Below are 22,002 nucleotides of genomic sequence, written 5' to 3' on the forward strand. Positions count from 1 at the left end.
AACTGCTAAGAGGTGGAGCTGGGACTTGAACTCAGGTTGCTTTGACATCTGGGTTTTCCCCACTCACACTGCAGCTGCCTCCGAGTGTGTGGTTCATTCATCCCAGACAGAACTCTGGAGAGCAGTGGGGCAGGGAGCAGCCTCGGCTCACATAGGGACGTAGTTCTGGAGAGATCCCGGCCCAAGGTCAAGCCCTGGGTCGCTGGAAGACCACGCAGCATGATGCCCAGCTGTGGGCTGACCTGGCCCCAGGCCAACCCCCCTGGACCAGAGTCACCCCCCGGGTGCAGACACGGGGTCTGGGGTAACGGTCTCATGGTCTCATCTTCGTGTGATGACGCTGTGGGTGGGGAGTTGGGACTCGGCCGGGTGAGGACAGATGAGGAGGGGAGGGGAGCGCGGCCCTGTCGGGGCTTCTCGGTCTCTGCAGATGAGTTTGCAGGACAAGGCAGGCTGCCTGCAAGCAGGTTTTTAAACAATTTTTAAGATGTTTATTGTTTTCATGATAAAAGAGGTTCAAATAAAGATGTTTAGGAGTTAAGAGAAAAGTAGGGGAAATTACAAACACAGCCAACTGTTAGCATCTAAGCATATATTCTTTTGGTCGTTTTTTTCCCTATGAAAATTTTAAACACAACTGAATCTTAAGTTTCTTCCCCATGCCGTCCTTACGAACGTCCCCACATCGTTCCCGCCACGTCTTCCTGACCATGGGCGGTGGGTGGACGGTCCTCCTCTCCCCACCCCTCTGCAAGGCCTTAACGCCCATTCCTAGTTTCTGTGCGTTGTAAACGTGCAGCGATCAACATTTTTGTGCACAAAGGCTTTTCTGCTTTTACAGTCACCTCAGATTCCCCGGAGCAGGCCTCCTGGGATGAGGGTGCAAACCTGTCTAAGGCACCTGGTACATTCTGCAAAGAGCTGTCCAGAAGGGTGTTTCCAAGTCCTTCCTGCCTGTTGCTGCTAAAAAAAAAAAAAAATAGCCCAAAGAATCAAGCCCTTTGCATGCCCAAGACTCCATTAGGCATCAGCCAGACCTTTTCTTCACTTCGGGTAGTTGTGTTCCTGGGCAAAGCTGGGACAGTTCTGGTTTCAACGAGCAGGAAACCAGGAAGGAAGTTCCCTCCTCTCCCCTCATCTCACTCCAAGAGCACTTGCTGTGTGGCAGGCGCAACCCTTGAGGGTGGTCTTGGGTTCCCCTGTTACCGAGAGAAAGGCTGAGACGCAGTTAGCTCCCTGAGGCCCGCAGCTCCCCAGGGATGGAACCCGGACTGGATCCCTCTGGTCTTCACAAGCGATGCTCTGGGCCCCTGCTCCCGAGGTACCCGGCACCTGGGTCCGCCTGCCAGCGCAGCCGTGGTCCCCGTGGACCTGGGCGTGTTCTCGGGGCATGAAGCCCTGCTGCGTGCCGCACCTGGAGTGGGCTCTGTGACAGCGCTGTCCCTTTACCCCTTCCATCAGCCAGCCCAGATGGGGATTCGTCGTCAGCCTCATTTTGTCGGTGTGAGAATAGAAGATCAGGGCAGCATATGGCTCTGCCAAGGTCACACAGCAAGTAGGAGGCAGGGCTTGGATGGGAACTGGGTCCCAGGGTCTCCGAAGCCGATGTTTTTCTGCGTTGAAGGGTGGCAGCTTCCTGGAGACCCAGATCCATCCCCTTACCCCACGCCCCACCTCCCACCCTCCACCGCCTTTGCCTCACAGGAAACGCGCAGGAGCGTCAAGGTGGTGGCAAGAAACCCCAGGCACACAGGGAACAGCGTGCAGCTCCAGCCCCTGCTCCCTGGAGGGTCAGCCCTGGGTTCTGACCTTAAATCTGCCTCTTAGCAAGCAATGTGACCTTGGGCAAGTCACACGCCCTTTCTGAGCTTCACTTTTCTAGCCTGTAACACGGGCACAATCCTAGTGGCCCTCTTCGTGGGGGTCCTAGGTGGCTGGGGAGCACCCAGAGCCTCCTTCCTGCAGGGGGTCGCCGCACCCCAGGCCCCTCACCCCTCTGTCTGGTCTGTCTGCAGACGAGCGGGGCAAGGACCACCTCTGCGCAGGCAAGCTGAACCTGGTGGACTTGGCGGGCAGCGAGCGGCAGTCCAAGACGGGCGCCACAGGGGAGCGACTCAAGGAGGCCACCAAGATCAACCTGTCTCTGTCGGCACTGGGCAACGTCATCTCGGCCCTGGTGGACGGGCGCTGCAGGCACATCCCCTACCGGGACTCGAAGCTGACCCGGCTACTCCAGGACTCACTGGGCGGCAACACCAAGACACTGATGGTGGCCTGCCTGTCGCCGGCCGACAACAACTACGACGAGACGCTCAGCACGCTGCGCTACGCCAACCGAGCCAAGAACATCCGGAACAAGCCGCGCATCAACGAGGACCCGAAGGACGCCCTGCTGCGCGAGTACCAGGAGGAGATCAAGAGACTCAAGGCCATCCTGGCTCAGCAGATGGGCCCCGGCAGCCTGTCAGGTGGGCGGTGCGGCGGCGGGGGGCGGGGCTGGCAGGGCGGCTGGAGCCAGGAATCCCGTGTCTGCCCGCCTCCAGTTCCCCATCTGAGGGGCATGGAAGCCGTGCCCCACCTCCTCCCAGCTGCATGTGAGCGTGGATTTTGAACAGCCAGGGAGAACCCTGCTTGGGGACGGCCCCCGGGGGTGGAGGTATGTGCCCACCGATGCCCCAGGGAGAGGCCGGTCCTTCCGGGCCTGTCCCAGCAGCTGGAGGCTCCATCCCTGTTCCCTGCCTCCAGGCCGCGCGTCTGTCCTCCCACCTGTCTGCCTGCTGGCTCCGTGGCAGCCGCAGAGTCGTGATGTTGTGCTGCTGAGCAGCGGGGTGACTGACTGACATCCCCGCCCCCCTGTCCCCCGCATCCTGCCTCCACTCCCAGAGAGGCAGCTTGGGACGGCCTTTGGCTGTCACCCGGCAGGTGGCAATCCAGACCTGGAGCCTGGGCTTGCAGAGCTCTTCCTTGTGGCTGAGGGGCTCCAGGGTCATCTCTGTCTAAGAATTCCTGGGAGGAAGGGAGCACCAAAGAACCTGAGTCCATGGATCCATTCATCCGCCTCCCCCCTTCCTCTCTGTCCATCCCTTCTCGGCCTGCACTGATCTACTCATCCCCGCCTCCATCTACCCATCCACTCAGCCAGCCAGCCCGCCAGCCCACCCCCGCCCACTCCATTATTTACCCACCACCCTTCTCTCTGCCCACCCCACCCCTTCTCTCTGCCCACCCTATCTACCCTCCTCTCCGCCTGCTCATTCACTCCATCCTGCCATCCGTCCTTGAATCTCTCTTTCCTCTCACCTCCCCCCACCCACTCACACCCCGACTGTGTGTGGCCCTGGGCCTGGCCTCCCACCCTATCTACCCTCCTCTCCGCCTGCTCATTCACTCCATCCTGCCATCCGTCCTTGAATCTCTCTTTCCTCTCACCTCCCCCCACCCACTCACACCCCGACTGTGTGTGGCCCTGGGCCTGGCCTGGGGACCCAGAGATGACTCAGATCCAGGTTCTGCTTCATGGTTAACCTAGTCTCCCCGGGGGAGGGAAGGGACACTCCCGCAGAGGAGTGTGTGCCCCTCGGGCAGGGCAGAAGGCAGCGTGTGGGGCGGGGGGAGGGCCCTCGGGGAAGGCTTCGCAGAGGAGGAGGAGTGCTTGAGTGGAGTCTAGCAGGGTGAGAAATCTCCTGTTAGGATGAGGGTGGTCAGTCTGTGCAGGGAGGCACAAAAGTCTCAGGTGACTTTGGGGACCCACAAGGATTAATAGATGTTCTGGCTGCCTGGGAAGCTGGGTGGTGGGAGGTGCCCAGGTGTAGGGACTGGCAGGGGCTGGCAGGGATGAAGTGAAGATGGCCTTGACCACCACGGTGAAGGCTTCCTCTTGGGCAGCCTGCCTTCCTCCTCTTCCCCTCCAGCCGCAGGATCAGGGAGGGGACGCTCGATGGAGGAGGGGTGAGAGGCACCGGGAGGGAGTTGGGGTGCTCTGCTGGGCCCCCCCAACCCTGACGCAGCAGCTGCCATGCTTGCAGGCCTCCTGTGGTTGCCACGGCAGACTTGGGCGGGCTGTGTCCTGTCTCCCTGGATTCGGAGCGTGGAGCCCAAACAAGCTGAGATGATGGTGCCTGGCAGGCAGAGAGCCGAGAGCCAGGTAGTAACCGCTGCCTCACATTCTGGCTCCTCGGGGAAGTGACTTAGACCCCCCCGAGCCTCGGTGTCCTCATCTGTGAAGTGGGTCGCCCGCCTTGCGATGTCTGTGGGGCAGTTGGGAGGACTGCATGAGAAGGTTCACGTGTGGGCTTAGCCCGGAACTTGTCCCGTAAGGCTCCACAGACTGTACCCGATGCTTTGACTTTATAGAGTCGGGCCTCGAGACCAGCCAGAGGTGTCTGACTCGGAGCTCCAGGTGTCCCCATCGCCCGGCACGCCCCGTGAGCCGGCGCCCTCTCAGCCCTGGCCCTCCCTCTCGTCACCAGCATATTTCTCCCTCCCCTTTTTAGAAACACGGGAAACACTGGTCTGTTTTCACCGGCCCTCCACGCTCACTGGCCCCTAGTTCAGGCAGGCCCTGTGCTCCCAGCCCACTGAAACCGCCTCCCGGTTTTTTAAAAAGATCATTTATTTCTTTATTTTTGGCTGCACGGGGTCTTTGTCGCTGCGTGGGCTTTTCTCCAGCTGTCCATTCTGTAGTTGTGGTGTGCAGGCTTCTCGCTGCAGTGGCTTGTCTTGTGTAGCGCGGGCTCCGGGGCACACGGGCTTCAGTAGTTGCTGTGTTAGGGCTCAGCAGTTGTGGCTCACAGGCTCAGTTGCTCTGTGGCATGTGGGATCTTCCCAGACCGAGAATCGAACCCGTGCCTCCTGGTGATAAAATCCAGTGATCCGTCCTCCGGAGGCCCCACCTGCCCTCTTCGCATCCGTTGACTCAGACGATCCCCTCCCTCGTCCTTGAAGCCCTTGCTTCCCGGACACCCTCACCCCAGTCCCCCTGCCCCTCCAGCCGCTCCTCCTCCGCTCCCTTGGACGAGTCTCCCCATCTTCCTGATGTCAGGTTGTCCTGGGGCCGGTCCTCCAGCCTCTTCTCTGTCTACACTGGCTTCTCTGGTCTCATGGCTTTACCCACCACCTCCCCGCTCTCGAGTCTCACACGTGGACCTCTATCCTGGCTGCGTGATGTGTGCCCAGGTCTTAATTTACACGGCTGACTGAGCGGTGACACAGAGAGGTCAATGTCATCACAACAAAGTGTTAACATTACTCGGCTACCCCAGCGATGAGAGGCAGGCCACGCAGGGCCACGGGGGTGGGGAGGAAGCACCGGGGGGGGTCAGTCTGCAGAGGAGCCAGGGGCATCCTGAGCCAGAGCCGTGATCGAGGTTTTGGTGGAAAGACACAGCAGGCAAGAGAAAGGGCCCAGGACTGACTAGTTTGATGAAGCCTGGCGGGATCAGGGCATAATGCTGTCCCTGCTTGCCTCCTGCTGGCCCTAGTTGATTTCGGGCAGAGGAAATACTGGCTTCCGGTGGGAGAGTTAGAAGCAGCCGTGGACTTGAGGTTGGTTGGTTTGCGTATGAAAGGTGGGCTCCTCCAAAAGCTGTTGACTCGCCCTAGGAATTGGCTGACCCTGGGAGGACTGTCCCCTCCAGACCATCAAGCCCCCCAGTGTGTTAAAACATCATTAAAATGAACCTGATCGATACACCATGTCCTCTGAATTCCAGTCTTGAACATCCTGCCATCTACCTAATCATCACTCCAAACCTAATGTATGGGACACTGAGCCCTGAATCTTCCCCAGTCCTGCTGCTGTCCCCACCTGGCTGGTGGCGCCTCTCTCCTTCCAGATGTTCAAGCCAGAAACCTTGGTGTCATCATCCTTGGCTTCTCACTTTTGCCCTCTTGCTTTTGTTGTATCTACCTTTAGAACAGTGTCTAAACCTTTAGCTGATAGCATCACCGACTCTATGGACATAACTTTGAGCAAGCTCCGGTGAGGGACAGGGAGGCCTGGCATGCTGCAGTCCATGGGGTTGCAAAGAGTCGGACATAACTGAGCAACTGAACTGAGCTGAACCCTTGGAGCAGGTCCAGACTCCGTCCACTGCAACCCCGTGGCCTGAGCCACTAGCATCTGTCACCTGATTACTGCAGAGCCCCCACCCCAGCAGGTCTCCTGGCTTGTGCTTTTGGTACCCCCAGTACATTCTCCACACAGCAGCCAGGGAGCTCCTGTTCAGACGTGAGTCCTGCCCTGCCCAAGCCCTCCAATGGCCTGGTGGAACCTGGACTTGAAGCCAGAGTCCTCGCCAGGGCCAGCAGGTTCCCCTCTGCCATGCCCTTGGCTCACAGTCTCCCTCGCTCACTCTGCTCCAGCCTCAGCGGCCTCCCAGCTGTTCCTGCAACAGTCCCGGCCCCCTGCCTGCCACAGGGCCTTTGCACTCACTGCTCCGTCTGTCTGTCCCTGGGATCTCTGCCTGACCCTCTGCCTCACTTCCTTCAGATCACTGCTTTCCGCACACCTTGTCTAAGAGGTCTTTCCTGTCCACAGGATTTAAGTTACAGCCCTTCCATCTGGTCTTTACTTCTCCTCACCCGCCCTGCTTGCTTTCTCTTAGGAAGTATCGCTTTGCCTCTTGTTGGCCTTTCCTCCCCAGATGGAAGTGATGTGTGTGGAGTCCTGTCTGTTGTGTTCAGTGCCAAACCCCTGGGTGCCCAAGAAAGGCTTGTTGGACGAGCACGTTGGCATTTTACATAGAGATGTGCTCAAAATAAGCTCAGTATTGAGGTCTTGTTTGAATGAACACATTGTTGTCATTTTATGGGTTTCTGCTTAATTTCTAGGGGCTTCCCAGGTGGCTCAGTGGGAAAAAAATCTGCCTGCCAATGCAGGAGACTTGGGTTTGATCTCCGATCCAGGAAGATCCCCTGGAAAAGGAAATGGCAACCCACTCCAGTGTTCTTACCTGAGAAATCCCATGGACAGAGGAGCCTGGCGGGCTACAGTCCCTGGGCTCGCAAAGAGTCGGCCATGACTCTGAGCACACATACACGGGCACGCTTAGTTCCGGCAGACCACGCGCACCTTGGTCAGAGCCCCTCGTTTCTGCTTTTATCCCAGCTCTGCTGAACAATCAGGTGCCCCCAAGCCCCATCCAGATTGAGGAAAAGCCGTTGTCTCCACCTGTGATGCAGCACGCCATGGAGGCTGAGAAGCAGCTGATCCGGGAGGTGAGGCGCGGGGCGGGCAGGTGGGCCTCGCAAGAGGTGGGGCTCCAGGACTAGACTGCCTCCCCCCCACCCTCCCCTGGGGGCTGGTCCTCCAGCCTCGCTTTTGGAGTTCAGGAAGCTGAGGCTCTTAGAGGTGCTGTGGCTTGCCCAAGGTCACACAGCGAGGTGAATCTGAGCCAGGATTTGAACCAGGGTTCTCACCTCCAGAGCGCAGTCCGTCCCCCGTGAGTGCTGGTGTGGGGAGAAGAGAGGCGTCTGCTGGGCCGTCCACTGTCTGTACGTCCTGCTCGAAGGGCTGGCGGTGGAGCGACGGTGGGGAGGGGCCATCCCTGGTAGTGGGGCTGGCGGGTGCCTCACCGAGAAGGTCAGAGTGGGAGGGCTGGGGCCGAGAGCGGGGCATCCCGGGTGGGCCACAGGGACCCCTCAGTGGCACGTTTGGACTCCGAGAAAAAGCTGTCACCTTGGGGCCCCTGGGTCCTCCCGCCCACAGCCGATTGACAGGCACGGAGCTGACCCAGAAGCACCAACAGGGCCAGACACCCAGAGCCTCCCACCCCTGCCCTCATCTCTGCCCTGACCCCAGGCTCTGTTGGTTTCTGGGGGTTCACATCCCAAGACCCCAGCATGGGGTGGGGTTTGACATTCAGTGGTCCCTGCAGGGGGCTGGCTCTTCCCTGGTGGGAAAGCCAGCTCTGCAGGGACTAGGGACGGAGCATGTCTGCAACTGGGCCTCTGCCACTCAACTGTGACCTCAGATGGGCTCAGTCCTGGGGCCCCGGGAAGCCCCCGGGCAGGCTGTGGGGGCCTGGGGCCCAGCCTCTGGGAGGCAGACCGGGTGAGGCCTGGGGGGATCTCTGTGCTGTGGGCTGGAGGGCTGGGGGTCATCGACCGAAGAACCCCCAGCTGCCCATGACGGGCAGGGGCTTGTACTGTTCGAGTAGGGGCCTGGATGTAGCCCTCAATAGCCTCCAGTGGGGCCCCCGTGAAGGCTCTGGGGGCTCAGCCGCTCACTTTACCTGTTCCCCTGCTGCCCGTGGGGCGGAGTCGGTGTCAGGCTGGCCCTGGAGCCCTGGGCCCAGCTCCTGGGGGAGTCCTGGGAGGAGGGGGTCTTTGGGGATGTCTGAGCACAAGCCCACAGGATGAGAGCGGTGACACTCTGGGGTTCAGGGAGGGTTTTAGAGTCACACAAGGATGAGTAGACATTGGCCACAAAACAGTATGGGCTGGGGGGTGACAGGGAGCGGGCTGGGGTTGGGGGTAGGGACGGGGTGTGGGCCTGGGGCTGGGGTGCAAGCTTCCTGCCTGGGGAAGCTGGGTTGGGCGGGCGAGGTTCCTGGCAGCATGAGAAGCAGGGCACCGCCGCCCCCTAGTGGTCACAGGGGAGACGAGCTGCCTTTCTGGCCTGGTTGCTGGTGGAGCCAATGCTCCGAGAGTCCTCGAATGGCTTAGTGTAAAGAATCTGCGAACGCAGGAGACGCTAGTTCAATCCCTAGGTCGTGAAGATCCCCTGGAGGAAATGGCAGCCCACTCCAGTATTCTTGCCTGGGAAATCCCATGGACAGGGGAGCTGGGTGGGCTGCAGTCCATGGGGTTGCAGAGAGACATGACCGAGCGACTAGACACGCAGGTATTGTAGGCGGGTTCTTTACCATCTGAGCCACCAGGGAAGCCCTTCCTCATCTCTGGGAGTGGATAAAAAGCTTTTCTGCTGCTGGAAGAGGCTGGGTGGTGTAAAAGGTGCCGGCCGGGACTGTGGGGGGTTCCTGGGTTTGCGTTCTCTCCACCCCGCCTGCCCCATTCAGCCAGCCACAGGCATCTTCTGCGCGCCTGCTAGGGGCTGCAGCTGGAGGCGAGTGTGGGGCCAAGGCACGGTGGTGCTGTTTTTAATACTGGAAGTAGCATGGCAATGTCCTGGTGGTCCTTGGAGCTCTGTGCTTCCATCTCTTGGAGGCAGGTGGCTTCTGGTTCAATCCGTGGTCGGGGCCCTAGATCTCCCAAACTGCATGGCACGGCCAAAAAATAATAATAATGATTGGAAGTAGCAGAGCATGTTTTAGGGACTGGGAGGACTGATCTGGGACTGAGGGGGCAGTCCGGTGTGGGGAAGGGGCAGGAACTGACAGAGCGGAGTCCTCCCGTGGGGGTTAGGGCTAACCCTAACCCGTGGATGACTGTCCTCTGCCCCAGGAGGATGCCAGAGGGACTTCCCTGGTGGTCCAGCGGTTGAGACTTCACCTTCCAATGCCTGGGACGTGGGTTTGATCCCCAACTGGGGAGCTGAGATCCCACCTGCCTTGTGGCCAAAACAAAACATAAAACAGAAACAATATTGTAACAAATTCAATAAAAACTTTAAAAAGTGGCCCACATCAAAAAAAAAAAATCTTAAAAAGGATGTTGGGGGAAGGTGACCTCTTCAGGAGTATAATCTGCAAACATACTGAATCGCTTTGCTGTACAGATCAGAAAACATTTTGAAATCTGCTCTATAACTGTGCGGTGAGGATTAAGTGGTTTGATGTTGGTAAAACTTTTTGTCATCAGTTCAATTCAGTTCAGTCGCTCAGTCGTGTCCGACTCTTTGCGACCCCATGGACTGTAGCACGCCAGGCCTCCCTGTCCATCACCAGCTCCCGGAGTTTACTCAAACTCATGTCCGTGGAGTCGGTGATGCCATCCAGCCGTCTCCTCCTCTGTCACCCCTTCTCCCGCTCCTCCGTGAAGGGACAGGGGGGAGGGAGGGAGAGGAGCATTGAGGGAAGGGAAGATGGAGAGACCGGAAAGGGGCACTCCCCACTTCGAGGTCCTCCTGTAATTTGGGGGTCACATGTTTACACGTGAGAATGGCGTGTGCGTGTGCGCAGATTAGTGTGTATGTCTCCAGTCAGGTCTTGCTAGGCTGTATGTGCCGCTGGGCTGAGGCCCGGGTTGAACTGGGGTCGGGGCTGAAGTGCCGGCCAGGGGACCTCTGCTGGGCAAGTGTGGGTTCGAGGGCAGGAGAAGGCAGGCGGGGTGAGGGCTGCAGGTCTCAGGGGGCCGCCAGGAGCTGTGTGTGGTTCTGGGCAAGGTGGGCCCTCCCTGGGTCTCGGTGGCAGGTCAGCGGCACCTTGGCTATGCTGCAGAGACCGCTAGGTCTTCATGATGATCTGTCTCGTCTCCTGCCCTGGGAGCCCGGGCTGGCTGGCTGTGTTGTGCTGGGGGGTCTGCGCTGGTCCCGTACTTCCCGGGGGTTGGGTGGGCGTGCGCAGGGGCTCCCACCTCTAACCCTGTCCCGCCCCCTGGCTCACTGCCGCTGCAGGGCCACCCTGTCCAGAAAGCCGCAGCTCACGGGGTGTTGTGAGTTCACAGAGGCCCGGCCTTCCCCTGGGGGCATGCACCAGATGCCTGGACGGTCTGCCCAGCCATTCTGCTTCACGCACTTGCCGACTCGGTGGCACAGCACTCAGAGGTGCCCCTCTGTGCCCGGCATCACGGCTACAAGATGGCACGGTGCTTGCCCTCTGGCCAGGGAGCCAGGTGGTTCACCTAAAATCAAACAAGGGCAGAGAACGGTGGAACTTCTGATCCAGGCTGAGAAGAAGTAAGCAAAGTGCCAGAGTGGTGGCGGGCATCCTCCGAGAGGGCGCTCATGGAAGGCCTCTCTGAGCGGGTGTCGATGAGCTGAGGCCCGAAGGGGTGAACTTGCTTCGGAGCGAGGGCAGAGGTCCTGAGGCTGGCGGGGGTCGGGGGAGTGGGTGTGTCTAGGAGTGGAAAGGGGCTGGCGTGCCCAAGTGTGACAAAGATGGGGTGGGCCATCCGGGTCACTGGGGACTGGAGGTCGACTGGAGAAAGTAGATTTTATCCTCAACCATGGGAAGCCCCTGAAGCATGCATGATCCATGGACACACAGCTGCCCCGTGGAGGACGGTCTTACTCAAAAGTAGAAGTGGGGAACCAGGTCTGGGCAGGAACTGGTGGTGATGGGGAAGATGGATGGCTAAGCAGAGGTATAGTGATTTATTTTGTCTTCGATGGGTTGAGAACCGTTTGGTTAAACCATATTTGTCGATGCAGAAAGGTGTTTGTGATCTATCGCTTTGTGGAAAAATTAGATTATAGACACACATACAGGCTTCCCAAGTGGCGCTAGCAGTAAAGAGCCCACCTGCCAATGCAGGAGGCATACGAGACGTGAGTTTGATCCCTGGGTCGGGAAGATCTCCTGGAGGAGGAAATGGCAACCCACTCCAGTACTCTGGCCTGGAGAATCCCACGGACAGAGAAGTCCGGCGGGCTGCAGTCCATGGGGTCGCAAAGAGCTGGACGCGACGGAAGAGACTTAGCAGGCACGCATATGTTATTAGCGTGTTAAAACACACTTAGACAAGACTTCAGAAGGGTCTTCCCCAGCCAGGAGTCCCCCCAGCATCGTGGAGATGATCTTAATTCTGTTCCTTGGGCTCAGCTGCGTTTCCTGGATTGTGGGACAGAGGAGGCTTCCCGAAAGCCGCGATTGGAAGCGGTCATAGAGCGCTCCCCTCCATCCCCTGCTCGCCTCTCCAGGAGTACGAGGCGCGCCTGGCCCAGCTGAGGGCCGACTACGAGGCGGAGCAGGAGTCCAGGGCCCGGCTGGAGGAGGACATCACCGCCATGCGCAACTCGTACGACGTGAAGCTGTCCACGCTGGAGCAGAACCTGCGCAAAGAGACAGGTGGGCGGGCCCGCCGGCAGCAGGGAGCCCAGCCTGCTGCCCTCGCCCCCCGCCGATGGGCCCCAGTTCTGTTTCCTCCTCGCAACCGCCCAGCAAGGCAGGCACCTCCATCACCCTCACTTGACAGTTGAGGAAACTGAGGCCCAGAGAGGGTGAGGAAATTCCTCGAGGTCACACAGCTTTTAAAGCGGAGCCGGGATTTGACTCCAGCAGTCTGATCCCGGGGTCAGGGTTCTCACTCACGGCTCTGCATTGGGGGCCACAGGCTGGGTCCCCGCCCAAGGCTGACTTGAGTGGCAACAGATCACCCAAGTTTTATGGGTAAGCCCCTTCCCCCGGTTTCTGCATTTTCTACAGTCTCTTTTCCACTTTAGAGCCCATCTGTCACCAGAGCAACCACACCCTAAACTAGGCAATCCTTAGCAAGAGCTTTTTAACTTCCTGGGAATTTTTGTCTTCTGTTTGGCATTCTAGAATGTTCCATCCCACCGCTATCTTTCAAACACCCTGTGCTGCCAGGCAGCCCAGACTTCCTAGGACTCACTGTAAGTGTTAGTCGCTCAGCTGTGTCCGGCTCTTTGCGACCCCATGGACTGCAGCCCACCAGGCTCCTCTGTCCATGGGATTCTCCAGGCCAGAATAGTGTAGTGGGTAGTCATTTCCTTCTGCAGGGGATCTTCCCGACCCAGGGATTGAACCCAGGTCTCCCGCATTGTAGGCAGACGCTTTACCATCTGAGCCACCAGGGAAGCCCATAAATACTATAAAATCCACGTTGTAATGATGACGGTTTTCACATCGTTGGTCCCGTTTACGGGGCATTGCTGTGTGCCAGGTACTGGGTAGGTAGGTGCTTCCCCTGCCCGCCCTCGGTGAGTTGGGACTCACTGCTTCCTCACACGGCAGGTGTTCAAGCCGAGGCTGGGAGAGGTTCAGGCTGTGAGCTACGCACAGAGGTCCCCAACCTTTTTGGCACCAGGGATCTGTTTTGTGGAAGACAGTTCTTCCACGGATGGGGCAGGTGGGTCAGGCGGTATCGCAGGCGATGGGGTGCAGCAGGTGGAGCTCACTCGCTCGCTCGCTGCTCTCCTTCAGCTGTGTGGCCTGGCTCCTGGGTGTCGGGGACCCCTAGGCTGGGGGGTGAACGACCCTAGCAAAGGCGACATCAGGGCTCTCTCGGGGAAGCCCAGGACATGGTGACAAAGAAGTGGATGGACCCGAAGGAGCGGGCCCGTGAGCTGGCAGCAGGAGGCCTGTGGTACTTTCCCCCCATCCCAGCTGGCAGGGAGATGCAGCCCCAGAGGAAGACCGAGGAGCAGGTTTTAGCACTTTCTGTCCTGGAGAGTGTTTCCTCCAGCCCACTTTGAGTATCAGGCCTCCGAGGGACTTTATTTGGTCTCACTAATACTCATCTGCAGCATTCATTTAACTCCCACGGCTCTAGCTTGTCCTGTGGACAAGGGCCTGGAGCTGGTTATGCCAGGAGTGGGCCCTGAGGGTCTTGGGTGTGAAATCTTTGGGTCAGGAGCTCTCTGCCTTTGAGGCAATAATACTGGCAGGACAGCCAGTTTATGTATAAAGAGCAGACCCAAGGCACAGGGGTAAGAGTCCAGCCCCTAATGGCTGGGGCAGTCAGAGAATGGAGACATCATGGAGCTGGTCAGGGAGGACTTCCTGGAAGAGGTGGAAGGAGATAGGACTTGAGTTCTGAGGGGCAGAGATGGGAAGTCAGCATTTGGGGGCCCAGAGGCTCTGACTTTTAAGCTGGTCTCTTGGAGATGGTGGGCCTGCGGCCGGCTTCCAGGGAAGGGCTGCCTCCCGCCCCCCATCACCCCAGTCCACCCTGTAAAGAGCTAAAGGCAGGTGTCTCCTGCAGAGGCTGTCCTGAAGGCGGAAGTCCTCTACAAGGCGGAGGTCCTGTCTAGGGCCGAGTTTGCCAGCAGTTCGGAGGACTCGCCTCCTTTCGAGGTGAAGATGGCCGAGAGACCCGAGATCTACGCTGTGCCTGAGCCCGTGCCCAGTGAGGACTCCTTCAAGGCTCAGGTCTCCTCCAGGTTTGAGGAGCTGCCCAAGGGGGCGGCCTCCAAGTCCCAGGCGTCTCTGGGGTCCGATGAGTCTTCCACACTGGGAAAGAACTCCGTCTGCACGGCCTTCTCTGGGCCGGAGGAGCCCTGCAGCCTGGAGTTCTCCGTGCCTGATTCAGACGCTGGGGGCTGCTACCTACTGCCTGACGACGAGGGCCGGGGCACCGCGGAGCCCCTGTTGGAGGAGGAGCCCCCGCGGATGGCGCTGGAGCTGCTACCCGGCCTGCACGACCCCTACACCGAGGTGGCGGCCAAGCTGGCCAGGTTCTCCTCCACGGTGTCCAGGCCGGAAGTGCCCCCGGTGGACGTCCCCAAGGTGACCACGCAGGTACCTGACGTCACGCGGGTTGACACGCGGAAGTTCAGGGGAGGGGGCGAGCCCGGTGGGGGCGTGGCTGCGTCTCAGGGGTCCGGGGTCCGGGAAAGGGGAGCTCTGGCTAAGGCTCTGTAAACCAGTGGGAAGGTCAGGATGAGATCCCAGGCGATGCCGGGTGGGCCCTTGTTCTGCTGACATGGGGACACCCGTGGGGGGCGGCTGCTGGTTGCCATGGTTACACCTCTGTCAGCCAGCCTGTTCTCCTAGGGGAGGCGGGGGTTCTGTGAGAGTCCCGCTTCCTTTCAGGGGTCTAGAGGGGCTGCTTCTCCTCCATCCTGCCCCTTGGTCCAAGGCCTTCTCTCCCTTTTCAACCCTCTGTTTTATGTTTAAAAATCTTTTTTCTTCCCTCCTTTCCTTTCTCTCTCTGTCTAAAGCGTACAGGCCTTTGAATCAGAGAGACCCGGGTTCGGATCCCAGCTCTACCCCTCACTCAGCTGTGTGACCTTGTCCGGCTGTCTCTCTGGGCCTGTTTCCTCATCTGTTAAATGGGGATGCTGACACATGCGTCCTGTGAGGTCAGGCAGGTGGCAGGCCTGGAACAGGAGTGCCTCTCCTCTCTGCCTCACCTCCTCTCTCCTCTGTTCTCCCTGCTCCCTGCAGGAGGAGGTGGCGGGGTTGGGGAACAGGCGGGAAGGGCGGGGCGGGGCCCCAGAGGATGATCCTGACCCAACCCCTGCTCCCCTAACTTGTTCTCCTGCAAGCACTGTTCCCTGACAGATCTGCTGGAGCCCACTGACCTCGGGTCTGAAGCTGAGGTGGCCGAGGACCTCCTGCCCAGGAATGTGAGTGCCCTCCTCCCTGAGTGGTGGTGGTGGGGAGCTCCAGGGGCCTGATTCTTCCTGGGATGCTCTCGCTTGTCTCCTCCCTCTCTGGCCTCAGTTTCCTCACCCATAAAATGGGGACAATACCCCTGGCCCTCCCCCAGAACAAAGCAGGATGCAAATCTGAGGAGTCCTCACCTCTATTTATTGATTTTTTACCGAGAGGCCACTGTTCCAGGGTGATGTTCAGCCTTTGCTCAGCGATGGAGCCCTGGTGTAAAGCACAGAGGCCCAGCATGTGTGGTGGATGAGGGCCACAGAGCGGAGCTGGGGGCCCCGAGGCGCTGGCAGGGAACCCCCCAGGCGGCGGGGGGCCGTGTTGAGCTCTGCTGCTCTCAGACCCCACCTTTCCCCACCCCCACTTCTGCTTCAGAAAGCACAACCATCCAAGGGGAGCGGGAGGAAGACTTTAAATCTGCCCACATTTGTGGAGAGAGGAAGTGACCTGCTGGCCTCTGGGCCTGATAACTGGGTAGGAGCCAGCCTGCAGTTTCTCAGCAGAGGGTATCCGGGGAGGTCGGGGGTCCCCCTGGGCAGCAGGTGACCTTGAGATGTGGGACTCAAGCAGGGAAAAGGAGCCAGGGCGGCAGGGGAAATAGCACGGAGCCGGCAGCGGGGTGGGGTGCGGGGGCAGCAGGTGCCAGAGTCCTGTGGCCGGAAAGATCTCCAGGTTCTCAGTGCCAGAAAAGGAGGTCAGGGAAGCAGTGGGGTGGGTGGGGGGTGGGGGCCGTCAGGACTCAGGCAGTGGGGGAGGGGGTGGGCACCGGGGGTGCAGCAGGCCGCGGAAGAAACTGAGTTTGACTGCAGATGTGATGGGGGGGTCTGCGAAGGATCAATTTATAGTTTAAGAAAATTCCGGGAACTCCCTGGTGGTCCAGTGGTTAGGACTCTGTGCTTCCACCGCAGGGGGCTTGGTTGCATGGATTCAGTCCCTGATTGGGGAAGTAAGAGTCTGCCAACCGCACAGCAAGGCCAAAAGCCAAACAAAAATTGCCCTAGCTACTGTGTGGAGTCTAGATGGTAAGGGGCAGGAGGGAGAGTGAGCTGGGGGATGTTTTGGGGGGTGTTGGTCAGAAAGGTGGCAGGAAGTTGACTGGGTGCATGTTTTTAATGACGGGGTGTCCCCAAGCCCGTAGTGATGTCGTGGGCCGCCAGGGGCCGGCCACCGCAGCCGGGGTTGAGGCTGCGGCGAGCTCGTGCCCAGGAGTTGGCCCCCGCCTCCACCCTGGCTTCTGGTTGCACTTAGGAGGTTGACCTGGGCCCAGGGGCGACGGAGGAGCTGGTGTTGGCGGCAGAGCCCGTCACAGAAGCCCATGAAGCCCAGTCTGAAGCGCTGGCGGCCTTGGAGGCTCAGCCCCGCTCTCTGCTGGCCCGGGCCGGCGCGAGGAGGGAGGGTGCGGCCACGCTCGCCGATGACCTCCTGCCCACCGTGGACCAACAGCAGGTGCTCGCCCGGTAAGCACCTGAGCCCAGAGCAGTGGGACCTGGGGGGTGGGGTTGGGCGCGGTGGGACCCTGCGGTGGCGGTGGCGGGAGGGAGCCCAGGGCCCGGGGTGGATGGCAGGACCCAGAGATCCTTCCTGAGCCCCACCCAGCCCTCCCCAAACATGGCTACTGGGCCGGTCCTCCCCAGGAGCGTGCGGCGCCGAGGGGCCAGTCAGCTGGGTGGAAGGGCTCTCTGCTCAGGAAGCGGCTCAGGTGCCTCCAGATCCCATCAGACGCTTGCGGGGGGAGCAGCTACTGTGGGGGGCGGGTGGGGCGGGTGGCAGGGACAGTCCCCACCTGGCTTTCTCTGGGGCCCGCCCTGCAGGTTTCAGGAGCCCAGGGCAGGCGTTGCAGGCTTTCCCCGGGTCTTAGATGGTCAAGAATCTGCCTACAATGTGGGAGGCAGAAATCAAACGCCAGGTGGCTGAAGCACAAGCTGGAATCAAGATTGCCGGGAGAAATATCAGTAACCTCAGACATGCAGATATCACCACCCTTTTGGCAGAAAGTGAAGAGGAACTAAAGGGCCTCTTGATGAAGGTGAAAGAGGAGAGTGAAAAACCTGGCTTAAAACTCAACATTCAAAAAACAAAGATCGTGGCATCTGGTCCCATCACTTCATGGCAAATAGATGGGGAAACAATGGAAACAGTGAGAGACTTCATTTCCTTGGGCTCCAAAATCACTGCAGATGGTGACTGCAACAGTGAAATGAAAAGACCCTTGCTCCTTGGAAGAAAAGCTATGACCAACCTAGGCAGCATATTAAAAAACAGAGACATTACTTTGCCAACAAAAGTCTGTCTAGTTAAGGCTATGGTTTTTCCAGTAGTCATGCATGGATGTGAGAGTTGGACCATAAAGAAAGCTGAGTGCTGAGGAATTGATGCTTTTGAACTGTGGTGTTGGAGAAGGTTCTTAAGAATCCCCTGGACTGCAAGGAGATCCAACCAGTCCATCCTAAAGGAAATCAGTCCTGAATATTCACTGGAAGAACTGATGCTGAAGCTGAAACTCCAATACTTTGGCCACTTGATGCGAAGAACTGACTCATTAGAAAAGACCCTAATGCTGGGAAAGACTGAAGGCAGAAGGAGAAGGGCATGACAGAGGATGAGATGGTTGGATGGCATCACCGGCTCAATAGACATGAGTTTGAGCAAGCTCCAGGAGTTGGTGAAAGACAGGGAAGTCTGGCGTGCTGCAGTCCACGGGGTCTCAGAGTCAGACACGACTGAGCAACTGAAGTGACCTAAACAATGTGGGAGACCCAGGTTCGATCCCTGAGTCAGGTAGATCCCCTGGAGAAGAGAATGGCTACCCACTCCAGTATTCTTGCCTGAAGAATTCCACAGACAGGAGCCTGGTGGGCTACAGTCCATGGGGTCGCAAAGAGTCAGACACCACTGGGCAATTAGCACACCAGCACCACAGCCTAGCCTCCAGTCCCTCCCTCGTGGAAGACGTGCTCCCTCTAGGGACAGGCCACTCCCGACACACCCTGGGGCTGCCTGCCGACCTGGACTTTCCTCCCTTGCTGTGCGGCTTTGTGCAAGTCACTTAACATCTCTGAGCCTTGGTTCTCACTTTCGTAAATGAGATTGCAGTCAGGCCCATCTCCATGACAGAGTCAGCCCCACAGCCAGCGGTTCAGCCCCCTCCTGGCCCCACAGACTATGGTTCAAACACTAACTGAGGATCTACTATGTATCACGCGTCAGGAGGCAAGCATGGATGGGATATCACCTTGGCCTTCAAGAAGCTCTCAGTCCAGGGGGAGTCAGGTTCTGGAGCGGTTAGACTGGCTGCGTTCCCGTCTGCCTCTGCCGTCACCCAGCTCTGCCACCTGGGCTGAGGTTACCTCTCTGTCCCCCAGTCTCTCACCTACACAGTGGGTGAGAGAGTTCCAGGCTGGGAAGCCTGTTGTGAGGGCCGCACGGCACGATGCCCCCGGAGGCAGCAGCTTGGTGTCGGGCACAGAGAAAACTCACAGCACAGGTGGTGGTTTTCACGGTGTGGTCTGGAGTGTGGTCAGGGAGGGCTTCTCAGAAGAGGGGGCCCTTGAAGAAGGTATGCAGGACAGATGTCTCGGGGTGGCATTCGAGGGACAGGGCACAGCTGAGGTGGCGCAAAGTGGGTGCAGGGGGTGGAAACAGCCTGGGTGTTTGGAGAAGCAGCCGCCCTGGGATTAAAGCTGGAGCAAGGAAGGGGTGTTGGGGTTCCGGGGCAGATTTGTGCCCCCCGAGGCTTGGGCTCCATCCTGATGGGGACCCTAGAAGGATTTTAAGCAGAGCAGTGACTTGGACGTGGCTCACCTGTATCCTGGCTGCTGTTGAGCTCAGAGCTGAGCCTGAAGCAGGTCTGGACTGGGCGGCTGGGTTTGCATGGTTCCTTCTTTCCCTTGAGCGTGGTCGCCTGTCCTGTTATGAGTCCGTGTCATGCCTTTAGTTATCCAACCCTTACATCCCTTTGGAAAGAGGCACAGTCAAGACACTTCTGTGGTGCTTTAGTTGAGTGAGGATTTCCTCCTGAGCCTTTGTAGTTATTTCAAATTTGTGTTTTTAAAAGGCAAAACTCTATAATTTTTTTAAAGCATTTTAGATATAAATATTAAAAAAAAAAAAAAGAACTGTTTGTGTCCCTGATGAAACTTTATGCATTGACCGTCATTCCCCACAACCCAGGGGTACTCTGATCTGCAGGTGCCCTGGGAGCACAGCCGGGAGCTTGCTCTGTGGCAGGACCACCAGCCCCGGGAAGTGGGTGGGGCAGCCGTGGGCGGAGGGAGACTCTCGCCCTTCCTGTGCGGAGAACCAGCGGGCCGGCTGAGCGCACAGGCTTGGAGTCGGGTAGAGCCGGCAGGAACGCTGGGTCTGACCCCGGGCCTCAGTGTACCTGTCTGTGAAGCGGGGTTGTTGGAAGGAGTCGGGGAGGTCAGCCTGGACAGCCAGTGCTCAGTGATCGGCAGACTTTGTCAGGTTTGCTTTCTCCTCCCCGCCGGCAGCTTGCAGCTGTTGGAGCAGCAGGTGGTCGGGGGGGAGCAGGCCAAGAACAAGGACCTGAAGGAGAAGCACAGGCGGCGGAAGCGGTACGCGGACGAGCGCAAGAAGCAGCTGGTGGCGGCCCTGCAGAACTCGGACGAGGACAGCGGGGACTGGGTGCTGCTCAACGTCTACGACTCCATCCAGGAGGAAGTGAGGGCCAAGAGCAAGCTGCTGGAGAAGATGCAGAGGAAGGTGAGGCCGGGCTCAGGCCCCGCCCCCAGGCGGGCCCCGCCCCGCAGGTCCCGCCCCACGCAGGTCCCGCCCCCCAGGCAGGCGCACTAGGTGGGCGTTCACACCAGCTCTTGACCCTTGCCTGTATTCCGTGCCTGCTGTGTGCCACGCCCTTTTCTAGAAGCTGTCGTGGTGACAGGTTCATCTCTGCAGTAGTGGAGCTCGTGTGTGTGTGTGTGTGTGTGTGTGCAATAACAGCAGAGAAATAAGCAAGTGACTCTAGCCCGACGTCTCTGCAGTAGTGGAGCTCGTGTGTGTATGTGTGTGTGTGTGTAAGTAACCAGTAGAGAAAGTTGCTGAGTTGTGTCTGACTCATTGCCACCCCGTGGACTATACAGTCCATGGAATTCTCCAGGCCAGCATATTGAAGTGGGTAGGCATTCCCTTCTCCAAGGGTAAGTAAACAGTAACAGCAGAGAAATAAGGAAGACACTCTAGCCCGACAAAGAGAATATGGGGCAGCGACGGGAGGGAGGTGAGGGGCGGCTTCATTTTGATGTTTTTTACTTTGATCAAAGTACAAATGCACAACTGAATTCATTTCCACAAAGGGAGTGCCCTGGGCCAGCTGCGCCTGGCTGGGGGCTCTGAGCCTTAGCAGGACCCCAGAAGCTCCCCGGGCCACTTCAGATGGGAGGACACGGCTGTTCTGATGCAGGTGGTGGCTTCTGAGGTGGGGCCTGGTGGAAAGCGGTCTAGGGGAAGAGACAGGCCGGTGCCTGGAATGCGGTCCGTGGTTCAGGAACCAGAAAGGCAGCCATGTGGCTGAGCGTGGGGAGAGGGGACTGGAGGGAAACGAGGCTCTGCCACCTGTGACCCACCTGCGTGGCCTTCAGAGCATCTTCCCGGTGGCCTGGGCCTCATAGCGCCCTCCCTGGCTGCCTGCCACCCCCTCCTCATCCCCACTCAGCGTGGCAACCAAGCGATCTTGCCAGAGCCTAAAGCTGATATTTTTTGGTCTTTAAATGTCTTTAGTTTAAAATTTTTTTCTTGGCTATTTTTATGCCTTTTCTTACTGTGCTTCATATCTTTAATTAAATTTGGTCTTTCTTGTACTTTGGTCTACATATCTAAATTAAAAAAAAAACCTTTGCTGGTTTTGTGTTAATGTCCCATTTGGCACCTTCTTCACTTTTGTCCATTTCAAGATTTTGGATTTCTGACTTGAAAATTTCACACCTGCGAATATTTAAGGAAACTACACTGGGGTGTCAAGTTACATTTTTAACGTTTGGTCGCCTGTGCTTGTGCTTTGGGGGGAGCTTTCTTCTGCTGAAATGCTTTTGATTTTCACTTCCTGTTTCTTAATAGTGGCATTGAATAGATACATCTGCTCTCTTCTCTTTATTGCATAACGTCATGTTTTTCTGCACTCTCAGTAACAACTGAACGCCGAAGTTGTTGGAGGATGGAGGGAACCCAAAGTACCCACCAAAATAAGGTACCCTGAGACCAAAAAACGAGGCAGGTGGCTCCATGTAATCAGTGGGTCAGTTGATTTTAGGGTGAGGTAGTCACAGGGCGGGGCCGGACGGATGGCACCCTGGAAGCGTTCACAGCGTTGCCTCCCAGCTCCGAGGGGCTGTTAGGATGCCCGTGTTTACCCAGGGTGTGGGGGTAGGAGCTTTACACCAGGGAGAGCGTCCTGTTCTGGTTTTGTTTTGGCCGCACTAGGCCTTTGTTGCTACATGCAGATTTCCTCTAACTCCGGTGGCTGGGGGCTACTCTCCAGCTGCGGTGTGAGGCCCTTGTTGTGGTGATTGTGGAGCACGGGCTCTAGGGCGCCTGGACTCCGTGCTTGTGGTGGCGCAGGCTCAGCTGCTCTGCAGCACGTGGGATCTAGTTCGCAGACCAGGGATCAAACCCGTGTCCCCTGCATGGGCAGGCGTATTCTCCTCCACTGGACCACCAGGGAAGTCCCAGGAAGAGCACTCTTAAGTCAAGATTTATGAATGGGCAACTAGTCTTGTTGGAGAAGGCAATGGCAACCCACTCCAGTACTCTTGCCTGGAACATCCCATGGACGGAGGAGCCTGGTGGGCTGCCGTCTGTG

General features: G+C 58.3%; 1 protein-coding gene and 1 long non-coding RNA gene across 3 annotated transcripts in view; one reads left to right on the forward strand and one right to left on the reverse strand.

The window, feature by feature from the left end:
* KIF17 (kinesin family member 17) overlaps positions 1 to 22,002 on the forward strand; it is a 50,102-nt gene that overhangs the window by 12,766 nt on the left and 15,334 nt on the right. For both annotated transcript variants that reach the window (XM_055574269.1, XM_055574270.1), the window contains exons 5-11: positions 2,016 to 2,468; positions 7,109 to 7,218; positions 11,762 to 11,909; positions 13,786 to 14,330; positions 15,071 to 15,151; positions 16,437 to 16,645; positions 19,679 to 19,910. In XM_055574269.1, the coding sequence (XP_055430244.1) occupies positions 2,016 to 2,468; positions 7,109 to 7,218; positions 11,762 to 11,909; positions 13,786 to 14,330; positions 15,071 to 15,151; positions 16,437 to 16,645; positions 19,679 to 19,910 (1,778 nt within the window). The remainder of the gene's footprint in view (positions 1 to 2,015; positions 2,469 to 7,108; positions 7,219 to 11,761; positions 11,910 to 13,785; positions 14,331 to 15,070; positions 15,152 to 16,436; positions 16,646 to 19,678; positions 19,911 to 22,002) is intronic.
* Positions 18,207 to 19,821, reverse strand: LOC129647101 (uncharacterized). The gene is made up of 3 exons (XR_008712277.1): positions 19,570 to 19,821; positions 18,990 to 19,141; positions 18,207 to 18,868 (listed from the first exon to the last, which is right to left on the reverse strand). It is a non-coding gene; the product is annotated as an uncharacterized LOC129647101 (long non-coding RNA).

The sequence above is a fragment of the Bubalus kerabau genome, chromosome 3 (assembly GCF_029407905.1).
Source record: "Bubalus kerabau isolate K-KA32 ecotype Philippines breed swamp buffalo chromosome 3, PCC_UOA_SB_1v2, whole genome shotgun sequence".
Lineage (NCBI taxonomy): Eukaryota > Metazoa > Chordata > Mammalia > Artiodactyla > Bovidae > Bubalus > Bubalus kerabau.